General features: G+C 29.5%; 1 protein-coding gene across 1 annotated transcript; it reads left to right on the top strand.

Moving 5' to 3' along the window:
- Positions 1-11,152: 11,152 nt before the first annotated feature.
- NAC12 (NAC domain protein) lies at positions 11,153-13,364 on the top strand. Its single transcript, NM_001251132.1, is given in 3 exon segments — positions 11,153-11,439; positions 11,796-12,091; positions 12,394-13,364. Coding segments are annotated over 3 exon segments (1,062 nt in total). The 5' UTR covers positions 11,153-11,276; the 3' UTR covers positions 12,997-13,364.
- Positions 13,365-17,286: the final 3,922 nt, after the last annotated feature.

Here is a 17,286-nt window from a genome sequence, read left to right as displayed (position 1 = left end):
GGTTAAGAAATAGCTCTGGTTGATGTCAGCTAGAAAACCCTAATCGATGTCAGCAAAAAAATCCTAACCGGCGTCGGCTAAGAAAATGTAGTTGACATCAGCCAAAACACCCTAGCTAACATCGGTTAAAAATAACCTTAGTCGATATTGGCTAAAAAATAGTTTTGGCTGATGTTGGCTAGAAAAACCTAGTTGGCGTCGACTGAAAAATCCTAACAGGTGTTTACTCAAAAGTTAGTGATATGAACCCTCATGGCACAAGGGCTGACTTAGGATCGTCTAGGATTAAACCTTGATGGAAAATGCGGAAATTGATTAAGGAAAGGATGGAAAATAAGGTGGATAATTTCGTGGGTCTTAATAAGGTGGTTTCTGGCATAAAATGGATGAATGAGATGGTAAAACGTAAGTTAAGTGGTGGCTGGACAGAAATATAGAAATGGCAATAACGGAAGCTACAGGGCTCCAAATGAGGTGATTCCAAAACGAGGTGAAAGGTCTCGTTTTGAAATTCAATTTAGGCTCAAGAATCACTTAATTTGAGTGTGTAAAATGGGAGTTATGGTCACGAGATAATTTTGGACAGAGGTGGATTTTCTGGAATTGTGGTTTGAAAGAACAAGGGTGGAGATGATTGGAAGGAAAGAATCACTCTTTCCAGCGAGGGCAACACACAAAGGTTGTGAAAGTCCTTTGATACAGCCAGGGTGTTCTTGAATCACTCAAGAATTTAGGAGAATCACTCTCACTAAGATAAAAGAGATAAACTCTAATTTTCTGAATAAAACTCAACTTGTGTTTATTGATAAAATGGTTCAGCTTATATAGAAGCTTTATAGCAGATTTTAGTAATGACCCACTAACCTAGAATTAAAATAACTTAATGCCATTAACCTAGGGAATTAAAAAAAAAACTTAATGGCTGAGTGTAACTGAAATTGTGGCAACCAAAAGTCACCCCCAACAGCCAACAAGTCAGCCACCATTTGGTCTCCCAAAAGGCTGATGCCTAGGTTGCCAATTGGGCCCTTATTACAACTTGAACTAAACCTAACTAAAGCCCTTTTAGTTGATTAACCCAAAACATATTTTTGGTCAGCCAACTTTACAAGGATTGGGCCATTATTTAGACAGACTAAACACTCTAAAATTGAAACAAAGTGGTGTCATTTAGTCCTCCTCCATTTGGGCCATGATACAACTCACAACCTTGGACTTTTCTCCTTGAAACTTGGGCTTGTATTCAAATAGTATGGACAGCACTTGTTGAAGAGCTTCCTTGGCTTTCCTTGCTCTAGCCCTTGTCATAGGTCCTCCAAGTCCTTCAAGTGGATCCTTGCCCTTGCTCTTGGTCATGTCCTCATCATTCTCTCCCTCTTGAGAAGGATTTGTCCTCAAATCGGATTCTCCATCTGCATCAAAAAGAGATAAATCAGAGGCATTGAAGGTGGAACTAACATTATACTCACCGGGCAGCTCAACTTTGTAAGCATTGTCATTGATTCTTTCAAGCACTTGAAATGGTCCATCTCCCCTTGGTTGAAGCTTTGATTTCCTTTGTTCCGGAAACCTTTCTTTTCTCATGTGCACCCAAACCCAATCTCCGGGTTCGAAGACAACCTTCTTTCTCCCTTTGTTGGCTTGTTTAGCATAGCTTTTATTTTTCCTCTCAATTTGATCTTTGACTCTCTCATGAAGCTTCTTCACATAGTCCGCCTTTGCTTGACCTTCTTTATGCTTAAAAACAGAAACATTAGGCAAAAGATCAAGAGGAGTTAGTGGGTTAAAACCATAAACAACTTCAAAAGGAGAACAATTAGTGGTGTTATGAACAGCTCTATTGTAAGCAAATTCAACATGGGGTAAACAAGCTTCCCAAGTTTTTAAGTTATTCCTCAAAACTGTCCTAAGCAAAGTTCCCAAAGTCCTATTAACAACTTCCGTTTGCCCATCGGTTTGTGGGTGACAAGTGGTTGAAAATAACAATTTAGTGCCCAACTTGCTCCACAAAGTCCTCCAAAAATGCAAATCATCAAGCCTAGGTATAGGATGCCTATATTTAATGGTGATGTTATTAAGGGCTCTACAATCAGAACACATGCGCCATGTCCCATCCTTTTTAGGGACCAAAATCACTGGGACAGCACAAGGACTCATACTATCTCTTACCCAACCTTTGCTAATGAGTTCATCCACTTGTCTTTGAATCTCTTTGGTTTCTTGTGAATTACTTCTATAGGCTGGCCTATTGGGCAAAGAAGCTCCCGGAATGAGATCAATTTGATGCTCAATTCCCCTCAAAGGTGGTAGTCCACTTGGCACATTTGGTGGAAACATGTCATGAAAATCCTGCAAAAGAGTCTTAACACTAGAAGGCACTTCAAAATCATCAAAAGTGTTAGTGGTCAAAATCTGATTTTTGCAAAACAAGATATAGAGTGACTGTTTAGCACGAAACAACCTCTTGACCTCACTTTTTGTGGCTAAATAGCTCTCCCTCACTTCAAGTGTTTTACTTTTATAGATTTTTTCGATAATTGTATACTTGTAATCTTGTATATAGATACCATAAGGACAATTATTTATATATGTGATTTTTATTTATTTCTACATATATTCTTCATATGAAATTCTATAATAGTTTTATTATTTTATTTAAGTATACAAGTTTTGTGATTTAAATAATTAGGTGCTGAAAAAATAAAAATAAAATATTTTAAAAATTGTTAGCATTTTTTTAGTACTGCTTCTTATTTGGATACTATTTTTAGGGCATGGCCTTTTTTTCCTTCTAAATTACTGTCTGTTTGGGCACGTTGGACACAATTGTTTAGCTTCCATTGCTTTAAGCTAACGCTAAAACATGATTTTCTTGTAGTAACTGAAGTATATCACTGATAAATGTAAAATTAATAACATTAAAAGATTAATCTTTTCATAAAAAGAAGTTTTTATTTTATAGACAAAAATATATATATTTATGTAATTGTACTTTTAGGTTTTTAGTTAATTTTAAATGCTTTTGTTTTTTTGCTTAAGTACTTTATAAAAATAAATAGTGTTATATTAAAATAAAAATGTAATATGAAAGGAGAGATTAATGAAAAGTTATGAAAATATTTAAATAAAAAATAATAATTCAAATGTAGCATTTAAAAAATATTATGTTGGTAAACCCATTATACACTTTATTTTAGACAAATAAATTTATATATTAGCATAAATTGTTAGATTTTTTTATCAGGGAGAATCAAAGACGTCAAGGGATTTACACTGCTCAACCAAGTGAATTACCCCTTGACAAATCGTTAGATGAGCACACTCCTTTTTAGTTCTTCTCTCGTTTTTTAGAACAAAAAGCGTAATCCACCAATACTTAAAGCAAATAAAAAGTTACGAGATAATTGGTCTTGTTACTTAACAATAAGTTTTTGGTACGATCGATCGCGTTTTGGGTATAGGAATTTAAGATGAACAAGTTAGCTAGGGTAAGGGATCAGATGGAATAAGTTGGGTTTCTCTTCTTTTTTGTGTTTTTTTTTTTCAATTCCATTTTGGCATATCATTTTCGCCTATAATAAAATAATGATAATGATATATATAAAATAATGATAAAATCGAAACACTAGATATTTAATTTAAAAATATTCGTTACACATTGTTAACAAATCTCATCCGCATATCATTATCACGCATGATAAGAAACAATATTATAAGTGGGTACAAAATAAAATAAAACTACCTATCATCGTTTAATGAAAATTGTATATACGTAAAGCTATATAAATGTATGTATAAAATTACTTTTTCTGGTAGAAGTATGTGTCAAATTATTATTATTCTTTAATTTTCCTTACATCACAGCTGACACCATCCCGATGGGTGAAGCAAACAGCCAAAAAGATTAGTGCATGAAAACCCAAAACGGTATGGAGACAGCTCTCTTTCGCCGTGGTCTCGATCGCACAAAAGCATCTTTGAAGGACAATTATCATATTATTGTAGTTATGAACCTAAAAAAACAGGAGTAATTATTATACTTTAATAACAGTTGCGGATAATCATCACCTTTGGTTCATAACAGTGGCTAATACATTTTAGCTCTTAAGTACTTTTTTGCATACATGACAGGGTAACTTTGCTTAGAAATTCCCATTTTTTACATATTTACCTCTCCTCGGATATCTGTTATTTTCTTTTAATGATCACATATATCAGATAATTTTGTTAGATAATTTTATTTGAATCCACTAAAATCATTTAAATGTAAAAGCTTTTTTTCGTATTTAACATCAATAAATACATAATTAGACTTAAACATAAGATCATTAATTGAAATAAAATAATTTTAGGTCAATTGATTTACATAGTCGATAGTATATAACTTATTATAGACATGTAAATTATAACCGTAGTTGTCATAGGTTAAAATTAAATCTTAAACATAACCATCATGTTTAATTGAATAATTGATTTCATTTGATTTATGAAAACTTTCTTTTGTTAATCTAAACTAAACTAATTTAATTAAGTTCGTGTTGATTTGGTTTGAATAGTTAGTTGTGATAAAAAAAATTATTATATTTTTCAAGTTTTACTTTTTTATATAAATCTTTAAAAAAAGACAGTATTAAGAGGAAAAAAAATGAATGCAAAAAATAAAAAAGAGGAAAAAAGTTAGGACACAAAATGTTTCTAATCCTTGTACTTTCAATAAATAAAAAATTACATCGGTGGTCTTCCTACTGAAACCTTGATCAATTTGATTCTCGGACTTTAAAAAAACATACTTTTGTTCCTCATCACAAGTAATTTTCATTACGATAAGAGATGAAAATCATTTTTTATAAAGTTCAAGATTAAATTGATTAAAGTTAAAATTCAGAAATTAAAATTAAGTTTCACAAAAAGTATAGAAATTTAAAACATATTTTACCCAAAAAGTTAAATACTAAAATCTAAAATTCATTGATACAAAAGATTTTTCTTACAGAGTATTAATGCAAAATAAATCCTTTTAATTATTATTCACATAACCTTTACCGGTTTAGTTATAATTTAGTTATTTATAATAAGTTACATTTTGTTCTAAAAGGATATCATCATTATTGGCATCCCTCATCTTTTTCTCCCTTTTCATCCTGGACACAAATAGTGAAGATTAAAAGGAAGCAAAGATATTTAAGAAATTGAAGTAGGAATGTGCAGCATGATATTTTGGTTCAATTCAAAGTTCTAAGACCCTGATTTCCCTATATAGCAAGTTTCATTGTTTCTTCTACTTATTTGGTCCAAAGAATCAGGACCAACACTAGCTCCTTGTACATACACAGCCTATCCTGACCACACTTGTATTGGAAGTTTCCCCTTTTCATGGGACTCTTCAAAAACTATTATTATTTCTAATTGGAGAAGAAAAACATTGCCACACTCGATTTCATTGGTGAGCGAATTAAAATCAAGACTCATTCATTTATCAAGTAATAAAATATAAGTGGGTAAAAAGGTGCTCAAAGAAATTATACAATGATTAACAAATCAAACCCCATTAGCTATATTAGAATTCCACAAGCACTTCAATCATATAGATAGACATATATAGACTCATAAGGTTGCAGCAGCCAATTATTCAATATTGCTGCTTTTGACTATGCTTTCTATCTCAAAAGGAAAGCCAAGTGCATTAGGTACAATACTAATTTCAGAAAAAAGAGATAAAGTTATCACTTATCACCCTCCTCTGAACCTGGACCACATGGCAATGATACAAGTGTTGGTGATTTGGGTCATTGTGGGAGTGACACATAGTTTGGAGCATTGTTGTATGAGTTAATTACTCTCCCAGATCTGTGGTTATGAAAGAAAGATTAGTCCATAACGTTGTTGATTTTTGGTTGATGATGCATGGAGAGGAACAGAGGAAGTGGCGTGACTCCATACTTGGTTGATTATTACTTTTTTGAATTTTTTATTCTGTTTAGGATGGTTCCTTGTTTGTTTTGGTGTTGGCTATAACTTATCTTGAGCAAATTAATTTGCAAGATGACCCACGAGGCCACGTGGGGTTAAAAATTATTGAAGGGTGCATGCCTTACGTTCTAAGCAATAGATACTTTTTTTTTTGGAGAGATTCTTGTGTATTATCCAAAGAATATTATTCAATCAACTTTAAATTAAATGTCAGCTATTTTAAAAGTGTTATATAGTATAAAATCATTAATCAATAAAAAATCATAATTCACGAGACTTTTAAATATTTATTATAAAAATTAATAAATTTATTATACATGATAAATTATGATTAAATGACTATATGAAAAAAAAACTCTATAACATTTATGTATAGACTATTTTTCTGTTAAAAATATATTCTTATAATAATTACAGTTTTTTTTCTTTTTTATAGTTACATGAGAAAATAGACTATATACACCGAAAGTTTAAAATAATTATACATGATTATCTAATTATAATATAATAAATTTAATGATTATTATGATAATTACTTTAAAAATTATATTAAAAATTTGATTAAATAATAATTTAATATTATTTTACATTATCAATACATGATTATTTAACTCTAATTATATATATATATATATAAATAATATTCATTATTTTTTCTTTTTTATCACTTATTATATTTAAACTAAATGTCTACGCCAGTCTACCAAACTTCTTTCAATGTTTTTAGGTGTGAAGTAGCTTCTGTTCTCGTGTTCGTGCGTGTCTTAGACCAACTTGAAAAATGAGAAACAACTGACTTTCGTGACCTAAATCATAGATTGATTCTAATTCATACTTAACATACATTAGCAATACCGAGTTAATCATTATTCAATATTTTTAGTCGAAGAAAAATTGCATATGAACCAAATAAAATAAAAATTAAGAAACAAAAGAAAATGATTGGAATACGTCATTTACGTATTTGCTACACAAAGTATACAAAATTACGAATAATTTTAATGCACTGAGTTCTCACTCTTAAAAGAAGAGCATTTTATTAGATAAAAAATAGTATTTTTAGGAGTACTATTTTTTATTATCTCAAACCATTTCTCTTATATTAAGTATCTTCTTTTATTTATACTTATATTTTTTTATATTTTCATTTAATTGTATTTCTATTTAATATAAAAAAATAATTGTATTTCTATTTTCAATAACTCTTTTTTTTTCATGATATCAAGTCTCAAAAGAAGAATATTTTAGAAATATCATTATTTTTTACTTAAAATTAATAAAATTAAATAAATACAACTAACTAGTAACTTTTTTAATTAGTATAAAATTATTTTTTTCTTATATATATGAGTACCGAGGAATTAGCATGAAAACATTTACAGTGATAATTAATCAAACTTAAATTAAAAAAATATTTGCTTTCATAAATCAGGTATTTCCTCTATTCTCAAATAAAAAAATATCATTTTGTTGATCTTAATCATAATAAAATTCCAACTAATTTTACCATATTCAATGATACTATTTTTAAAATACTATTCATTTAATTGAAATTTTAGATTCAATTATTTTTTTATTTATAACTAATATAGAGTTTTAATTAAGGTAAATTAAAAAAATTAATTAAAATTGATATAAATAAATATGATTAATTAATTTTTTTAATAAGTGTAAAACAATTTTTTTTATTTGAGATCCGACAAAGTATTATTATATGCAATAAAATTTTCTATGAGGAATCTAAGATACATGGATAGAAAAACATCAATGAATGTGACGAATAAAGGCATTATATCAGTGCAATCTTTATAGCCTATGAGCTGGCATCCAAATAGAAAATCAACCTGGAGGAATTTAAGCTTTACTAATTACTATATATATAGCTGGAATGTGCTCCCAGAATGAACGAGATCTTCAAAAGGTATATGTCAAATACTAGGGTCTTCCAATAATAGTTGATAGAACAAAGTATCACTTTTCTTTTTTCTTTTTTCTTTTTCTTTTCTTGTCTAGGACTTTACTGTTTATAAAATTCACTAATGGTTAAAAAAATTACTGTAATCAGAAAAAAAATCATTATAATTCAAAATTATCGATAAATTATCAATGGTTTGAATTGATAATACCTTTGTCAGTAAAGTCATTGGTAATACAGTGGATTAAGCCCAACCTAATCTACAAGTAGTATGGTGAGAATATTTAAATTTTTCATACGATTTACAGTAAATTTGTTTTTGATAATTTGGCCCTAAGTAATACTGACTGAAACGCTCTCACTAATCCATAAGGTAAAAGTTCCCAAAAAAAAAAATAGGAGGAATTTTTTGAATTTTTGGTACAATTTATGATGGAATTCTGTCCATATAATTTAATCATTGACAACACTAATGGAAAAGCCTTCAATATTCCTCAACTAAAGTGAAAATTTTTGAATTTTTAGCTGATTTACGAAGGAATTACTAGCAGAAAAGTTCTCAATATTTTACAATACACTCGTGGTTAGGTCAGTTTAGTTATTAAATCAGATAGTTTGACTTATTATTAGCATCCTTAAATCATTCATAAATTCAAAAACCAATCTCCAACAATATATTTTATAATTTATATTAATTCATGCAATGCTACTATTAATCAACTTATTGATCTCACCAATAACCGGTTGACCTAATATCCTTATCAAGTTAATCCCTAATCTAAAACTTGATAAGGTCAAAGTCATAACATTGGTCTTGAACTTCAAAAGACAATATATCAAAAATAATATTTTTCAAAAAAAAAAATCTCAGGTCAAAGCACGTATTTTCTTTAAGTAATAATGTAATCACGACTTAACTTTTAATATTGATCATTTATATTATATGTTCTAAATTTATAGTTCTTATTTATCATAGTCTCGCATATTTTTCAATTAATGGAAATTTAAATAAAATTTTGATGTTTGTAGCTGATTTTGAACTAATTTCTAATCATAATTCATTTCTTATAATTTACATAATAATTTTTTATTAATTGTTAAATATAAAACTTCAAACCTAAACTAAATAAAAATCCGAAAAATACTAAAAAAAATTGATACTATCATACTAAAGATGCTCCCCATGATCAAAATGATATTTTTATCCCTTTCGGCCCACACATGAGAAAGCACTAACCGTACAAAACCTACTTATTATAACTTATTATACATTTAGAGTTATGACCGGATGATTTTATAACTTATTATACATTTAGAGTTATGACGGTCAATGAATAATAATTTTTTTCTTCAAATTATTTGATATATAAATATTATAAAACTTAAATACAATTTTATAAATAAAAAATATCCTCCTAGTTTGATCCTAATTAAATTCAACACATACTTAATATTTTTTTACTTTGTGTTTGAAACTCGAGGATTGTATAACCTCTGAGGTTCTAATCTGATCTGATTCAATACATATTTAACATCTTTACACTTTGTGCTACAGGTTTAAGAGTTGTGTATCTTTTGGTGTCCTAGTCCAATTTAATCATGTGTTGAATTCTAATATGATCCCATCATTCTTTAGATCCTAGTCTAATCGAATCACCTCTCATAATGTGTACTAAACATGTCATAAGACTGATATGAATATAATCATGTACCAAAATCTCACGAGATGAGATAACATTTTAATATATCATAATGTCTCTACTCATGAATATCGAAGAAAGTGTAAATAACTTATAAGATAAAAGACTCTCACTTTAACTTAGGACAGATAAGTTAAACAATACATTTTACTTGAATGTCATGGAAATATATTACCTCTATGAGGCTCAAAATTTATATCGGAACATTTTTTTTTTATTAAAGTTAAAGTTTTATTTTGGCAATGTAAATTTAATAAAGTAAAAATTAAATTTTAATAGATAAAAGAATAGAAAAGTACTTTATAATTTGTACATATATCTTGTATTTGTATATCATTATTATAGGGTAATGGACATATAAAAAAAATCAACGAAACAGTCGACTAATTATCTTAAGTGTTTTGGATAACGTTGAATAAAAGAAGAAAGAAGAAGTCCTAAGTATAAAACTAGGAACTTGTTTTAATAAAACAGATGCTCGTGCCATGCACATTCTTCACTCAAGCCAAAAACATTGTTAAAACAAATAAAAAAGAAAATCAGCTAAAAAAATGACCTAGTAGTATAAAACAGTGGGAATCCAGTCAAAGTATCCCAGCCTCCAACCTTAATCCACGACGATGACAACGGCCACAAACATTAAAATATACATTTTCTTGTGAGAACGAGATACTATTTACATTTCTACACAATATTTTTCTGTCTTTCCTAGGATCAGAAAGTGGACCAATACCAACACACGAATAACGTTAATCACCTTGCAGTTTTTTATTTAACAATTCCACGCCATCTTACAATACTTTTAATTTGTTTCAATATTTATTGAATAAACAAAACATAAAACATGTTTTAGATTTGACAATTTTTTTTATAAAATGTATGAGAGAATAACTATTGTAAGAAAAGGTAAGGTAACATTATTCGTGTGAATTTAATTATTTACCCTCAATGATACCATCAATTATTCTACCTTGTGTGCTAGGCAATGACACGTGTCGCCATCTTATCTTAACAACAATTATGTCACTTTGCAGCCGCCATTGCACAACGATAATCCTGGAGCGTTGGACCAGGATTTAAAAGAGAAACGACAAAAGTGGGAGTGTCTGAATAATTACAAGGATCTTATTATCTTTAGAATATTAATTAAAAAATTAAAACAAAAAAAATTATGATTAAAAATATATAAAAAATCACAAATAACATATTTTAATAAAAAAATATTTTTAATGTTAATTTTTAATAATATTTTAAGAAACACTAATTAATATTTACTAATAATAATATAACAATTCACAAACAAAACAATGCCAATTGGGTCCTTCTTTTTTTTTTTTTTCTTCCGTAGATGTGGCTAGCCATCACTAGTTCCATATCCCTTCTCTCACTTTAAATGGAGCCCACTTGGAAAATAAATTTTGAACTCATCTCTTCTCATTCATACCCCCTTGCGCCTCTCAACCTAATCCTTTCCCACATGGCGACAAATTCCCACAACCATATAACCCCTTCCCTTCTCCACACCCCAAAAATTCCAATCCTCTCTTTCTTTCCCTCTTGTTCTATGCTTTCAAGTAGTACCATTAGGCACTTTGTTTTGTGTCTTCAATTTTTTTTTCCTTTCAACCTTATCAAATTAACCCCCTACACATTTATTTAGCTAGCTAGCCAATTTATTAATTAGGCACATAATGGGAAGCCCAGAATCCAATTTGCCACCCGGTTTTAGGTTCCACCCAACCGATGAGGAGCTCATTCTTCACTACCTTAGTAAAAAGGTAGCATCCATACCCTTGACCGTTTCCATTATTGCTGAGGTTGATATCTACAAGTTAGATCCATGGGACTTACCAGGTTTGCCTCTCTTCTAGTTCCTTTTTTTTTTTTGGTATTTTGTTACAAAGATATTTAATAAATGATACATGGACACTCATATACAAATTTACACCTAGAAAGAGAAAAATATAATATTTTTATCGACAAATATTGATGATTAATTTTTATTGATAAAGAATTTGAACTCATAATTTTTCTTTTATTTTATCACCAAATCAACTTTATAATCTCAGATAAATGTAATAATTGATAATTGACATGATGTGATAAAATGAAATATTATATGCACTATTATTACTCAAGAAGATAAAATATCATGTTATGTTAGAGGCTAGAGTTAGTGATGGTTTGTTTGTTGTGGTTTCTTTTATCAGCTAAGGCCACCTTTGGGGAGAAAGAATGGTATTTCTTCAGTCCTAGAGACCGAAAGTACCCAAATGGTGCAAGGCCAAACAGGGCAGCTGCTTCAGGGTATTGGAAGGCCACTGGCACTGATAAGACCATAGTGACATCATTGCAAGGAGGAGCACAAGAGAGCGTTGGTGTGAAGAAGGCTTTGGTGTTTTACAAAGGAAGACCCCCAAAGGGTGTCAAGACCAATTGGATCATGCATGAATATCGCCTTGTAGACAACAACAAACCCATCAAGCTCAAAGACTCCTCCATGAGAGTAAGTGTCACATGTCCCTACTAGCAATAAGGTTTTTTAGATTACATTTTCATAGTAATTCTTGATATTGTCGAACTTAGGAGAAATTATTATATAGTCTAAGTCTATGTGATCATAATCAATTTTCTCATTTATTTTTCAATGTATGCAAAAGAGTTAATAATATATCATATACAGATTGATCAAATGATTCAAATCATCTAATAATTTCTCATATTGCAGATTTTTATTTAAAACATTGCTAACAATACCACATGTTGATTGCATATGGCTGATCTACATTGATTATTGATTTATTGCAGTTGGATGATTGGGTTCTTTGCCGGATTTACAAGAAGTCCAAACATGCTCTAACTTCAACAGAGGCATCAATAGGGGTGGGTGAGGTAGATCAAGCAGAGGAGCACTTATTCCAAGAGACCCTTTTGCCAATCTCAAAATCTCCAGCACCTCCACCTCAAAACACATTGATATCTCAGAAATCTGTGTCCTTCTCCAACTTGTTGGATGCCATGGACTACTCTATCCTAAGTAGTTTCTTATCTGAGAATCATACCAACCACCCACCAGGGGTTGGATCAAGTGCTGGATTCAACACTGGGAATTTGGATCAGCAATGCTCTCCAATCAATAACAACAACCCTACCAATAATTACATGTTTCAGAAGAATCCCCAATTGAACCCTTCAGTCTCCAACATGGAAAACATGATGAGGCCAAAGCGCCAAGTTTCAAACATGGATGAGGAAACGTTGTACCCATCAAAGAAATACCTTAGTTCCTCTTGCAACTTCCCTACTAACATCAGCAACCAATACGAGAACCCACAATGGAACTACCTCATGAAGCAGTCTTTGATGAATCAGCGGTTAATGCTTGGTCCTCATCTTCAATTTCAAGGATAATCCAAAAATATCAAAAGATTAAATGAAATAGGAAAATTAAAGTAAAATATTCAGAAGCTGAGCACACCAAAGAATACCACCAATTTGATCATTAGATAAGGAATAGTAGCTAGGGGTTTAGTACATAGCAATTATAGTGTTTTCTTTTTTTATTTCTCTTTAATTAATTTGTGATTGAAAATGAAGAATAGAATGTTAGCTTGGAAGCAAGAACTATTTGGTAGGGAATCAAAGAAAGATTCCACTATTCAAGGATCAAGAAACTGTTAAAACAAAATATCCAAGTTTCTATGACAAATTAGAAACAATTTGTGTACAAAAATGTTAATTTGTACATGTTGTTGGGATTTGTTTGGAGGTTAGCTTTATAATATACTTTGTAGATAAGGTATTGTACTTGATTGTTGTGTTGATATTTTTCATTCTTTTCCTGGAAAGGCTAGCTAGCTACGAATTTTCAGCATGCTCAATAGTGCACCTTTATCTTTATCATGGTGGCGTTACTATTCACATGCTTTGTACCATGGCATGCATTATTGAATCCATATTGAACCTCAACCTATGAGTATTAAGAAAGTCATCACTAATAAAAATTGATCCTGATGATAAAAAATAAACTCATATTCTAAAAATTATGGATTAAATTCTCATCACTAATAAACTCATATTCTAGAAATTAATATAGAAACAAAAAAAATCAAGAAATATTTGAGTTAAAATCTGTAAAAATATAAGAAAATATTGTCACTTTATGATAAGATTTATGCCTACCAAATTACTTCCGATAATTTTAATTATAGCGCTTGTATCTTTGCTTCAAATAATTAATATCAAATAATTTATTTTAGATTAGTGCCAGAATCAAAATTACAAACCCGTAAAAATTAAATGAGATTCTGAAAGTTAATTACTAAATACTAGTAATCAATTGTCATTTCATAAACTCATATAATGTACAAATAGAAAATAGTATACAGTTAATTAACTATTACAATTTAGCTAGCACATTGGGAAATTGTTTTAATTTATCTAGAATAAACATCAACATGCATTGGATTGGATGTAACGCATCCCCTATCCAAAGAAGAATATACTTCTGAATTTGTCTTTTGTCATATGTAATTAAGGTTGCATGAGGGGTGATCATTATGGCGTAATTTGTTTCCACGTGTTCTTGATTAATCTTCATGTGTGTTGAGCGTGAACTTTGACTTCTGATGCTAACAACAACAAAACAGAAGGACTACCAATAAAAATGCAATTGCTTGGCTCACAAAAATTTCACTTATTTTAATAATGTTTTTATCTCTTCAATCCCCTTATTGGTCAGTCAGTCTTACGCAAAACGCATGCAAGATTTCATGTATAAATTAAGTAGCCTCCTAAGTCTAAATTTTATTCTTTATTAATATTATTGCATGGAGGATGTTAAAGCAAATAGGTAAAAAGTAAGCACCGTAAAATGGAAAACAAAAAATAGAGATCTTCTCTTTTAGTCAACATGTACCCAGATGAATATATGCATGAGTTGGATAAGCATAATGTAAACTCATAATGATTTTCAACCTGACTTGACCGAATCAAAATTAACATTTTACGTGCCCAATTAATTTATCTCAGTTCAAATTAAATTGATTTTTTCAAGCATGCCATTTAGCATACTGACACGTGAAACACTATAATGAAAAATATTTTTTTATCATTTTTTAAATATTAGATCATCATATTTATTTGATCTTTCTTGGGTTGCAATTAACATACTTATTATTTTTTATTTAATTGCTGTTAATAATAATCAAGCAAGTAAAAACAATAACTAATCAAATAATAATAAGGTCTGCGAAAAAAAATATATAGCGATCAAAATTGTGAACGAATTCATGACTACTAAAAGTCTAAAATGAATTTAGTTTTTAAAATTATTATTTATTTACCAAAATAGAGATTGAAGAAACGGTCGCTAGCATCATTTTGTTAATGTAAATCTTTGTGATCACATTATCAGTTACAAACGCAAATTTTATTTTAATATTTATGTGGATTATGACTTAGCATCTAAATTTGGGCCCGAAATATTCAGTTGTTAATTTCACCCCTTTCTAAGATTTTAGCAACAAGAATGTTATGATTAACTGATTTGCGAACAAAATGCTAACTGAATATATTGGTCGCTAATTACAACAAAATGTGTTTATTCAATAATTATACCTGTTGGTGACTAGATTAATCGTGACTACCATGTTCCAGTCATCAATTTGATTGTTAACTTGTTTGGGCAGCAAATTTCATCGTATAAAAATGAAATATTTGGACACTAATGCCCTTTTTATATCAAGGTACGCAATCAAAAATTGATTTAAGACAAACAACAATAAAATACTTACAAATACATCATTGTATATTCAGAATAATTAATGACGTCACATTAATTAATAAGAAATTCATTAAAATATTAAATTTATCAAAAAATTAGACATGATTCTTATTAAACTCCTTGATGATATAATAAATCAATATTAACATCGTTGTGTCAATAGTTAATGTTGAGCTAGAAAAAAAACTTTAAGGGGACATTTGCTTCATGAATTTTTAGTACCGAAAATTTAGGGGTGAAAATTTTTATTCCACATTTGTTATAAAGTAATAAAATAATTAATATTGGAATGTTTTATTTTTAGATAAATTATAATTTGACGTTCAATCAATATTTAATCATGAAAGATGGGTAGGGAAAATTTATTCCCATGTGAGAGAAATCTCTTTTCATGAGTAAAAAATCCAGATATCTTCCTTTATGTTATGTGCTACGATTTTTTCCTTTTCCACAAATTTCGTTCCAATATATTGCACTAATTTCATTCCCGCAGTTTCATTCGTGTTACTACCAATTACATGTTGGAGGGTTATGTGTATACTGTTAGATAGGAAACTTGTTTAGCATTTATGCACATATACAAATTGTGAGTTTTTTACATATTGGTTACATTCAGTAAAAAAAAATATCTTCAACACAATTAGTATATTAATTTTATCAATTATAATATATATTTTTCAGGGAAAAAAAAATTAACCAAACACATATTTTAATTATTCTTTGGGAATATAAAACTATTCCTAATCAATTTTAATAGTTAACAAAACACAATTTTAAGAAAGAAGAAAAAACCAAATGACACCACGTCTCCATCTTGATCTGCTTCATCCACACGACGTCGTCAACATCGTGTTGCTTCATCTCTAATTGTGGATCTGGTTTTGTTGTGGTTTGCGGTGAGTTTCATGGTGGGTTTTGTGGTGGTTCGCAGTGGTGGCTTAGTTAAAAATAATTCGCAAAATACACCAAAGAAGGAATATTAAGCTATGTAAAGTGGATATAATTGGAAAAATAATTAAAGATAGGAGGTGTATAAGTATATATGAGGGTGTGTTTAGTAAAATCTGGCGTAGTTTTATAAAGCCCAAGACATCATAACTGCTAGAACATGTAAATATCGCAATTGGTACACTCGAACAAATAATCTTCATGAGTATATATTTTTAATTTTATGAATTTCTTAATCAGTATTTATGAAAATAAAATAAAAAAAATAAAATGAATCAAATTTCTTTCATAAGGTAAAAATAAATTATCATTTTAGATTTCAGAGAAGATAAAGAAAATAATTTCAATGAAAATAGAAGTACATAAGTTTAAGAAAAAAAAGGTTTTCATTTTATTTTTTCTTATTATAAATACTTATTAAGAAAATTATCTAAAGAGAACCTTATATTCATATTCATATTCATGTTCTACAAAATACAAATGACCCTCTTGTCCGTAGTTGTCTCGTGCACGAGGATCAGAAGGATATCAGCACCAATTGTGGCTCTAACGATGTTGAAGAAGAAAAATATAATTTATTTCTGTTTTTTTTTTTCTGATAAGTGCTAAAATAATTATCTAAACAAAACTTTGTATAGCTATGTTTACGGTTTATACTGGGGTGACCATCTGTGGGTAACCACGATAACAAGTTGGTTTAGACTAAATACTTAATAAACACAAGGGAGATAATTAAGTAGGGTGAGTTTTTTCTTCTTTAAATTGGTACTCATAATTGCAATCTAGAGTAGTTAATAATGTAAATGCATCAGTAATTAGGTGAAGTGTCATTTTATCGAGAAAAAAAAATGAATGGTAATCTCATTTAATCAAATCCAAAGGAATTTTATGTCATTGTCTCTTTTTCACTTAATTATATTATTGTTCTCTTAACTTTAGAAATTTATATTTTTTTAGTCCTCCAAAAT

This window comes from Glycine max, chromosome 16, assembly GCF_000004515.6.
Source record: "Glycine max cultivar Williams 82 chromosome 16, Glycine_max_v4.0, whole genome shotgun sequence".
NCBI classification, from domain to species: Eukaryota; Viridiplantae; Streptophyta; class Magnoliopsida; order Fabales; family Fabaceae; genus Glycine; species Glycine max.
This window is presented reverse-complemented; position numbering and strand designations above follow the sequence as displayed.